Source organism: Psammomys obesus, unplaced genomic scaffold, assembly GCF_907164565.1.
Source record: "Psammomys obesus unplaced genomic scaffold, mPsaObe1.curated_primary_1811, whole genome shotgun sequence".
Classification (NCBI taxonomy): Eukaryota; Metazoa; Chordata; class Mammalia; order Rodentia; family Muridae; genus Psammomys; species Psammomys obesus.
In genome coordinates, this window is record NW_026586589.1 from 1,171,101 (window position 1) to 1,182,165 (window position 11,065).

At 46.2% G+C, this 11,065-nt stretch overlaps 1 protein-coding gene across 1 annotated transcript in view; it reads right to left on the minus strand.

The window, feature by feature from the left end:
- Positions 1-11,065, minus strand: part of Mybl2 (MYB proto-oncogene like 2) — a 28,836-nt gene that overhangs the window by 14,101 nt on the left and 3,670 nt on the right. The window contains exons 2-6 of the mRNA XM_055602193.1: positions 10,660-10,753; positions 8,285-8,356; positions 7,284-7,376; positions 5,479-5,699; positions 2,140-2,299 (exon numbers count right to left, since the gene is read on the minus strand). Coding sequence (XP_055458168.1) covers positions 2,140-2,299; positions 5,479-5,699; positions 7,284-7,376; positions 8,285-8,356; positions 10,660-10,753 — 640 coding nt within the window. The remainder of the gene's footprint in view (positions 1-2,139; positions 2,300-5,478; positions 5,700-7,283; positions 7,377-8,284; positions 8,357-10,659; positions 10,754-11,065) is intronic.

Below are 11,065 nucleotides of genomic sequence, written 5' to 3' on the forward strand. Positions count from 1 at the left end.
GCATACATGCCATTAACTAGCTCTGCTCACAGGAAGCACAGACAGCAGGCGGCTGTTCACTGGGAAATCTTCACACTGCCATCTTTGTTTCCAGTCTTAATCTTTAAAAAAAAAATAAATGTTTGACCTTTTGGTTAATATTAAGTATAAAAAACAAATCACTGAAGACAGGGTTTAAAATATAATGCCTGGGGTCTAGAGTTTTAAATCAACTGACAGACCGATTTAGTTGATTTAGTCATCAGTTGACTGTTTAGCAGCAGGAAGCCTTGGTGTGATGGCTGTTCTTGGTTGTCAATTTGACCACATCTAGAATTAACTGAAACCCAAGCAGCTGGGTACACCAGTAAGAGGTTTTTTGGTTTTTGGTTTTGAGACAGGGTTTCTCTGTGTAGCCTTGGCTGTCCTGGATTCACTTTATAGACCAAGATGGCCTCAAACTCACAGTGATCCTCCTGCCTCTACCTCCCCAAGTGCTGTAATCCCTATTGAACCACCATATCCAGTGAGACATCCAGTCTTGTGGACTGAACTACTACTTAGTTCTTGGACCATACATTGGTATAGAGGCATTGCTGGGCAAGTTGGTTCACAGCCTGTAAGACAGTCTAATAAATCCCCATTTTACATATGCATGTGTGTATTACGTATAATGGGGGTTTATATATATATTACATATATACATTTCTCTGCAGAACCCTGACTAACACACCTATATTCAATCTCCAGCACCAAATAAGCTGGGCATGTGTAGAGCATACATACACATGTAACTCCAGCACTCTGGAGAGGATGCGGAAGAGCAGAAGTTCAAGGCCATCCTTGTCTCCAAAAACCAGGGGTGGCTGGGTGGCAGGTGACAGTGCTCACTGCATAAGCCTGACAACCTGAGTACAATTTCCAGAATCCAAGGTGGAGAGAACTGACACCCAAAAGTTAGCCTTTGACCTCTCCATATGTGCCTATACCTACTCACACACATATCTATGAACATACATATTTTTTTAAAAGAGGAAAAATACAGTTATTTTAGGAGTGGACATTTAGCACGTGCACATATCAGTTTCATTGTTTATAACTGTGGAAATTATAGACAGAAAACACATTAGGGAGATAAAGGCTGACAAAAAAGCACAAAGGATTCTGGGTAGATAGTAATATGGAAATCTTGATTATGGTGGTGGTTAAGTGGCTATAAATCCACCAGTGTGCCTTTTATCGTAATTCAGAATATATGCTGAATGCCAAAACATCTTATTACACAAAAAAAATCTGATCTTTTAATGGTAAACAGAGAGCTATTGAGATTACTCAGAACTAACAGAATTGTACTATTCTTGGAGAGGACCCAGATTTAGTTCCCAGAACCTACATGGAAACCCACAACCGCCTGTAATGTCCATTTCTGATGCCCTCATCTGATCTCTGTGGGCTCCTACATATACACGGTGCACACATACATGTATTAAATATTTTTAAACTGGGAACAGGCTGGTGAGGTGGCTCAGCAGGCAGAATGAGATGAAACTCAGACATATGGCAGGAAAGAATCAACTCCTACAAGTTATCTCAAGGCAGGGCATGGTGGTGCGCGCCTTTAATTCCAGCACTTGGGGAACAGAGGCAGCGGGATCTCTGTGAGTTTGAGGTCAGCGTGGCCTGCATAGCAAGCTCCAAGACAGTCAGAGCTACATAGGAGGAAGATCCTTCCTCAAAAGAGTAAAAGAAAAAGACACCATGAACAAGTTGTCCACTGCCTGCAACATGGATTCTATGACACTGACACACTGACACTGACACACACACACACACGGTCTAGATGATGATTTTTAAAAATAACAAGCACACTTTCTGCTTGCGGATTGGAAAGAGCTATCACAGAGGGAAAAAAAAGGAGGGACAGGAGGCTAAGAACTCCTCTCCAACCATCCTCAGTGTTATCAGCCGGCTCTCCTCTCCTGTAAGTAAAATGGGTTAGTTTGTCACAAGGAAAGCCCGAGAAACATGCTGGTCACACTCAGACCGTAGGGCAGAAATGAGTGTGTGGCTCTGGTGAAGGTTCTGAGGAGACAGAGTCAGATAACCAGGAAATAAAGCAAACCCACCATGCTGGCATGGAGCCACAGTCTGCCCACTCACCTGGCCTTCTACAGGCTGGGCACTCTGGTGGTGATCCTTGTCCTCCAGTTCCAAAAGCAAGTAGACAGGCTTGCAGTCTCTGGACTCGTTTGGGAAGCCTCCTGTGTCTACTTTCCTTTTGATGGTCGAGTTCCAGTGATTCTTCACAGCATTGTCTGTCCTGTGAGAAAAGTCCAGGGCCTCTGACACGCAGCTCACAGCTGCTGCTTGAGGCTCCTCCCACCCTGCCGCAGCTTATCCCCACATCTGTTAAGTGAAGGTTCTGCTGTAAGGCATTGTTCAGCTCTACAATGAAGTCTCACTGTTTCTAGCCCTTGACGGTTTTGGCCAGTTTCCTCATATCTCCATGAAATAAGCAAATGCAGAACTCAAGGCAGGACTGAGTGCGAGCTAGTGGGCCCCACAACAGGGCAAGGTAGTAAGCAGGCAAGGCTGTCAGAGTGGTAGGAGGAGCAGTCAGAGCCCAGCAGCTGTGGGAAAGGAAGGTGGAAGAGTGGCTGAGACCACCAGGCAACCAAGGTGACTGTGGATGGAAGTGAGGCCCCTGGCATGTGCAGGGCGACCAAGCCACACAGGGAAGGGGCTCTGAGTTTCTAACCAAGATTCAAGGGAGGCCTCAAAGACACCGGGTTATGAAGATAGGCAGTTCAGACTCGGGAGACACTTATCATCTGGCCTCCTCTTTGCTCTTCTTCCCAGGACCACCCTGTACCAAGAGAGGAAAGACTCAAAACACAAGAAAGCAAAAGCATAGTAAGGAGAATGACAGCACATCAGATGTTAGACGTTATCAGAAGACGGGAAACAGGCATTCAACAAGCAGCCTAGGAGCTGAAACCAAACTGACCTTACAAGAAGATTTGGGCAAGAACCAGTTCACCCCAAGGCTCCTCCCAGAACTCCAGGAGCCTTAGGATTGGAGCACCAGATTGGAGCACCAGAGTGAGGAGCACGAAGGAAGCTCAGGCTGAGCAGAGCAGCTGCCCAACCTTCAGCTCCTGACCCTCACCTCCAAGTAGGAAGAGGGAGTTTTCCTCTGTAGAAAGAAAAGAGCCCAACAACTGTGACAATGAACAGAAACAATACACGGCAGAAACTGGGGTTCCCTGGAAATCTGCACCCTAGAGGTAAGGTTCCCAGCCCTCTTCTACCTGCCCTGGCAGCCCAGGCAACAGTCTCCTTAAAGGAATCACCTAGCTCCAGGGAAATGAGTAACTCCAAAAGAAAACCTATTAGTTTTTGGAATGTCCTCCCAAAGGGGTTAGTGGACACCAAACACCCACAGTAAAGGCCATCAGCAAATAAGCACAACCAGTGTGTGTGGTTCATACCATGTTCACCGACCTCTTCCTAACTTTGAAAGGCCAGCCACAGACCAGCATTCCTTCAAAGCAAACCTCCAGTCTTAACCAATGAGCAAAACAAAGAGAAAGAAACACTGGGCAGGGATTTTCAACCTTCCTAACACTGTGATCCTTTAAAACAATTCCTCATGTTGTAATGACCCACAACCAGAAAATTATTTTGGTTGCTACTGTTAGGAATCATAATGTAAATATCTGTATTTTCCGAAAGGGAGTCACAACCCACAGGTTGAGAACCACTGCACTAGACAAACCCACAATGCAAGGAAGGAGAATTAGAGGGCCATTAGCCAACACGTGGGTTAGGAGAACTGAACCCAGGTCCTCCACAAGAGCAGCAAGTACTCTTAACTGCTGAGTTATCTCTCCAGCTGGCTTCTAACTCTGAGATTCACCTGCCTCTGTCTCCCAAGTGCTGGGACTGAAGGCATGCACCACCACCACCAGGCTTTTATATTTCTTAATAAGCTATTTCTATTTCATGCCTAACTTAAAAGGCATGACTTTTAAAAAATTATCACTGTGATTTTTAAAAAGGAAAAAAACTGTGAAGAGGGAACATTTAAGAAAAACAAAAGCCAGATAAAGAAATATACTCATAGATAGTACTAGTACTTGAGTTCTATGTTTGAGGCAATAGCGTAAGTTCTAATTGAAAATTAGGATCATGGAATCTAACGGATATCCTAGTCAGCTTTTTCCTGCCCTAAGACAGGATCTCTCTATGTAGTCCTGGCTGTCCTGGAACTCTCTATATAGACCAGGCTGACCTTTAAGTCAGAGATGTGCCTGCCTCTGCCTTCCAAGTGCTGGGGGGGCGGGGGGGAAAGGTGTGTACCACCATCACTACTTAGCCCAGCATCTAGTTAATTTGATAGCGGGCGGTGCACTCCTTTAATCCCAACAGAGGCAGGTGAGCTTGGTGGATCTCTGTGGATCAAGGCCAGCCTGACATAGAGAGTTCCAGGATAGCTAGGGCTATGTAAGGACCCTGTCTCAAAAAAAAAAAAAAAAAAAAAAAAAAAAGATTGCTAAGTATGATGAGCATGCAGGTGCAAATGAGCCACAAACAAGTGGGTGAGCTACACATAAGTGGGCAAGCAGTGTTCCTCCTTGGTTCTGGCTTCAAGTTCTTGCTTTACTCCCCTCAGTGATTAACTGCCACACAAATAAGCCCTTCCCTCCCCAGCTTGCTTTAGGTCAGTGGTTTACCACAGCAACACAAAACACACTAGAACAATAAAATAAATAGGATATAATGGAGCACTGGGAAAGTAAGGAGGGCCAGAAACTCGCTGAAAACCAAGATGAGAAACATCACGGGGGCTGAGGAGACAAGTGGTCCAGCGGCTAAAAGCACCACCTGCTCTTCCAGAGGATCCTGACTTGATTCCTAGCACCCACAGAGCAGCTCACAGCTCTAACTCTAGTCCTAGGGCATCCATGCATCAGATATGCACATGTTACAGACACACAAGCAGGCAAAACACACATATAAAAAAAATAGAAAGGAACCCACAAGTATAATCTTCTTAACAGCGCATTCATAGACCAGCTAGACATGAAGGTGCACACCCATATCCACAGCACTGTGAGGCCAAGGTCACAAGACTGAAGTCAGCCCGGGTTCAACACCAGTCTGATACACAGCAAGTCCCTATCTCCAAACACAAAACAAAAGATGAGTCTGATTTAGCGGAAAGTGGGAAATGGGGACAGGAACTGGTTGTCTTCATCATATTCCCTTTAACAGGGTACAGCCCGACTTCCTGGTGCTGTCTATTTAGACAGGTCATTCCTGGGGGACCTACTGTTCTCCCTTCTGATGCATGTCTCTGGGAGAGCTGGAGACAAGGCTGAATGTTAAAGACATAAGAATGATCACAGTGCGCAGGGACACTCCTTCATCACAAGTATAGGCCTCACCTCCTAGAACAGCACTCCCCAACACCCTGCCTATCAGAAGACAGCTCACCTCCCTGGCAGCATCTTGGCGATCTCAGCCCAGCGGTTGCCCAGCACTTTATGGGCTTCACAAATTATGCGATCTTCCTCCTCCGTCCAGCAGGACTTTTTTACCTCAGGGTTGAGGTGGTTGTGCCATCTCTCACGGCACTGCTTCCCCAGGCGGCCCTTTAGGTGCTTGGCAATCAACGTCCACTGTTTTGTGCCGTACTTCTTCACCAGCTCAATGACCTTGAAGAAAACATCAGTGGACCAGCCCCTCCATTATCTTCACTTATCATTGCAATACCCAGGTGGGCCTCATCTCAAGAGCTACAAGCCTATGAGAGGTCAGCCCCAACCAGACTATCGGGGTACAATTTCTTTCAGCACTTTGGTGGAAATTAGGGGTACAGAGCCTCAAGTCATGGTTAAGTAGAGCTGGATTTCGGTCTTCAATCACCTCTTAGTAAGGCTCTCTTCCTCAGGACACAAACCGTAACAATCATAGCCACCTGAACCTGCACCAATTCTTTTTTTGTTTTGGCTTTTCCACACAGGGGTTCTCCAGTAGCCCCTGGCTGACTGGAATGCTCTACAGGCCACGCTAGTGTCAAACTCACAGAGATTCGCCGGCCTCTGCCTCCAGCATGGGCTGCCACTGCCCAGCCCCCTTTCATTTCTTGATACATATTCTCATATGTACACAGCCACACCAGGGAAGAGTAGATACAGGAAATGGAATTTTTGTGTGGAAATCTCATTTCTGTGTAGTTAAAACAATTTGAGACAGGGTCTCACTATGTAGAATAGGATGACTTTAAACTCCTGATCCTCCAGCCTCCCCCTCCCCAATGCTGGAACTAGGTAAGTGTGCCACCAGGCCCAGCTTGCTGTGATTTAAATTTCTTTCAGTAATCACGTGCCATTTAGATGTCAGTGTGTGTCTTCAATGACCAGGGTCCTTTATCCCCTGCTTTTCTTTGGGTGTTGTACCTGCCAAGGTGAAATGGCACTTTATGGGTTAACACCAGGGAGCTATATCAGCATTCCTCACAAACAAACAAACAAACTTGAGAAGCAGCCAGGGTGGTCATGGTTTGGGAAATATCAAAACCTTTCTGTGCCTTGGTTTTCCCACTGGAAATAACCTACCTCGAAGTATGGACATTATAGTTATAAAGCATTAAAATGCCAAATGTGGCAGACTCCTAAAACGCTAGCACACGGGACATAAAGACAGGAAGATCATAGCATGTTTGGCTACATAGCAAGCTTGAGGCCAGTCCAGGATACCCGAGACCGTTTCAAAAAGAAAAAAAAAAAAAATCCTGGAGAGGGGGTTGGAGGGGGAGGTGTAGCTCAGTAGCAGAGAGCTTTGGCATAGGTTTCATCTGAGTTGTGTGGGACAGCTAGCACCATGGTAGCCATCATATTATCACAGCATCAGTGGCAACAAGCCCCTTGTGTACACCACTTTACCTTTCTATGCTGTGTGGCAGGCATGGTTACCACTTAAAAGCTGGGTAACTAATGGGGTGAGGTGACCACTAAAAGCCCAGCACTCAGAAGGCTGGTCTAAGGAGCACTGAGTTCAAGGTCAGCTTATGCTACACCACAAATATGAGACCAGCTTGGTTATAAAGCTGGCACTCCCATGCACGTGCATGCACATGCACACACACGCACACACACGCACACACACGCACACACACGCGCGCACACACACAGAGCCCTGAAGACACGTAGGACTACAGTGGGGTGGTACGGGCATGCTTAGACTCATTAGCAGCAGTGAAAGTCCATTGTGTATGCAGCTCTTCTGCCAGCACTTACCTTCTGATCTTCTTCTTTGGTCCATGGTCCCTTCACAAGGTCTGGATTCAAAACCCTCAGCCACCGGTACTGGCACTGCTGGTCTGTGCGGTTCTGGGACGGGAACAGAAAGAATTCTGAGACTGTAAGATTGAACTCTGGTTGAGCCCTGAGCTCAGGGCCCAGGGTGCAAGCTTACTTCAGCTGGGTCCTGTGCCATGCACTCACCACACACCAGAAGCCAACCTACCAAAACATGGGTCCATTATTTCTGCTTCAAAGGATAAACTCGGGCCCCATGAAAAGGGCCCTCCCACCCTCTGAACCCCAGAGTGTAAGGTGCTCTACAAAAGTTTTGGGGAACTTATTAGTGACTCCTGCTTTCTTCTTGGAGAACATTGTTATTTACAGAGTTCAGGTTGTAAGGGAGAAAGGGGGGTGGGTGGGCAGAAAGGATGATGATTCAGCCCGAGGTGCCTGTGGAAGCCCAGCAGTCAGCCTTGCACACTCTGTCCTCTCAAGATGCCTGCAGACCTGGGGAGGGTATGTAGAAGGGAGCTCTCATCCTCAGAGGGCTCCAGTGTAGTAGCACTAGCCACCTGTGCAGGAGCCTCAGCTTGGAGTCTGCTCCATGGATGTTTCCTCTCAGTTTCAAGTTCATGGCCCAGAACTAAGTATCTAGTTGCTCCTGGCTTACAGGAAGAAATACAAACATGCCTTTAGGCCCAGGGCTAAGGACATGCTAAAGCAGCTGTATGGAGATCTTCTTATTGGGTGCTTTCTGGTTTTCATTGTTTGTTTGTTTGTTTGTTTTTTTGGGGGGGTGTCAGATCCCTTGGAATTGGTGTCACAGACAGTTGGGAGCTGCCATGTGGGTGCTGAGAATTGAACTCAGATCCTTTGGAAGAGGAGACAGTGCTCTTAACCATTGAGCCATCTCTCCAGCCCCCTCTTAGGCTTTCTAAACACTATTCATTAGTAGTCACCCAGAACCCCTGCCCTGGTGGAAGAGCAATACTCACAGGAAAGTGGCTGGCCAGGAACTTCCAGTCTTGTTGTCCAAACTGCCTCACCAGGGCCCTCAGTTGTTCATCCTGCCAACAGAAGAAAGACACCAGAAAGACACATGTGTGGAAAGTCTTATAGATGCCATAATATAGCCATATTCAAACAGTCACTCAGGAACTGAGTGCCAAGTATTAGTCACAGTAGCAGGCAGTAACAAATCTGCCTCAAGAAGAAATTGTTAATCAAAGCCTCAGGCAAACAAGTTTAGCCAGTCTTTACTGGAGGACATACTAGGAGCCATGGTAACTGCCTCCTCAGGTGGGCAGATAGGTTTTTTAAAAGAGTCAGGCATGGTGGCGCACACCTGTGATCCCAGCACAGGGGAGGTAGAGGCAGGCAAATAAGTAAAAAAAAAAAAAAAAAACAACACAAACAAAAAAGAGCCAGACGGAGGAGAGGGGGAGAAAAGAGGGATATGGCTGGAGAGGATGGCAGTTGACTCAGGACTATCAGGAAGAGGCACTTAAGCACTTAGGCAGCAGATGATCAAGGTTTCATGTGCTTATTACAAAGTATCCATGAGCGGCCTCAGAGTGGGAAAGTTTCAGAAAACAAAAGCCAGGCAAGAGAGGTCTTGCACTTGAGACAGAAGCAGGAGGTCCAGGAGTTCAAGGTCATCTTATTACTGCTTGTTGGCAGTCCCTGCTCAGCCCGGGATAAATGCAACCCACCTTATATCAAAACAATAAAATTCCAATAACAAGGAAGAATTCACTTTCCCTTTTAGGGCTGGGAATGCAGCTGAGCTGGTAGAGTGCTTGATAATGTGCACTGTGATCTGTCTCCATCAACTACTTCAAGGTCATCCTCAGCTGCATAACAAGTTAGAGGCCTGCCTGGCATATGTGAAAAACCCCTAGAGATGGCTTAGTGGTTAAGAGTATTGGCTGCTCTTAGAGTACCTGGGTTCCATTCCCAGCATCTACATGGCAGCTCATAACTGTCCCAGGAGATCCAAAACCCTTACACAGACATACATCCAGGCAAAACACCAATGTACATAAAATACAAACAAATTTAAAAAAAGAAAAACCCCTGTCTCTGAACAAAAAAAGGCCAAAAAGAATGCTCAGTGAATAAATGAACTTGCTACTAAACCTGACACTTGAATTCAATCCCAAGGACCCAAATGGGAGAGAAATGACCTCCAAACTTGTCCCAATACACACACACTAAGTTTAACAGAAAAAAAGAAAACTTTTAACACACATACCAGCCCTCTTAACCCAAAAATAACACATAAAATTAAAAGGGGCTGGAGAGATGGCTCAGTGGCTAAGAGCACTGGCTACTTTTCATAGATCCTGGGTTTAATTTTCAGCACCCACATTGCAGCTCACAAAAGTAACTTCAGTTCCAGAGGACCTGGCACCTCTTCTGGCCTCTGCTGGTACCAAACCTACAAGTGGCACACCTACATACCTGCCAGCAAAATACTCAAACATATAAAACAATAAAATTATTTTGCTTTAAGTTCTTAATAAGTAATTTTTTTAAAAAAACAAGAACTACAGATTTAGCTTCCTAGCAGCCAAGGGTACTAGGTCAAATGTCTCCACCACAACTCACGTTTAGCCAGGCATGGTGACACACACTGGGGAGGCAGAGGCAGGTGGATCTCTGTGGGTTTGAGGACAGCCTGGTCTACAAAGAGTTCCAAGACAGCAAGGGCTGTGACACAGAGAAATATTGTCTCAAAAACACACACACCCCCCCCCCCCCCCAAAAAAAAAAAAGAAAGAAAAAACTCAAGTTTAAACTTAATCTTCACTGTGCAGTCCCATAATGTATTCTCAGGACAGTTGGAGCTGTTTAGGCCATACATCTCTGCCCTTGGAATGAATTACCAGTACATGGATCAATGAGCTTGAGGATAAGTCTGTTCTGAATGCCAGTTTGACACTGTCTCTTATGTACCCTTCTTGCAGCGTGATGCTCTACACTGAATGGAAACAGAATCCCCACCAGTAAAAAACGTCTTCATTATATGCACCTTAGAATGGTGATGTGACTAAGCCCTTCTTTATATATAAGCTACCTAGTCTCCTGGACTTACCCTATAACAACAGAAAGCAGACTAAGATGGAGGCAAGAAGCACCTAAGAGAGATGGAGGTCCTGAGGTCTGAGGACCAACACCTCAATCCTCAGATTTCAGAGCCTGAGGATGGCCTGCAGAGGCAAAGAAGAGAAGTCGGTAGCCCATCAATGCTTTCACTGTCCTTACATGGGGACATCAGACACAGACCTAAGCTCAGCTGGGGGAGCCTTCCCCTCCCCCAGCCACCATTTTCCCTCTCCCAGTTCCATGGAGTCGCTGTGTGGCTCACCTCCTCATGGGTCCATTTGACCTTGCACTTGTTGTCTCTCTGCTCCAGGAGGTCTGAGTCTGCATCCTGGTAGTGTAACTCATCCAGCTCCTCACTGTGGAAACAAGCTAAAGGTCACGGACAGTATGTTTACACACCTTTATGTGGGGATGGTAGTGTATGGCCAGGGTCAAGTCAACTATAGGGAGAGGTTTGGGGAAGCAGGCCTTTCTTCTTTTCTGTTACAAAAGTAGGTACAGGCTGGGTATGGTGGCTCATACTGTTAATCCAGAACTCCAAGTGGCAGAAGGATGACAGTTCGAGGTCATCTTAACCATGCAATGAATTCAAGCCCACTATGAGCTTAAAACAAAACACACACACACACACACACACACACACACACACACACACACACACACACACA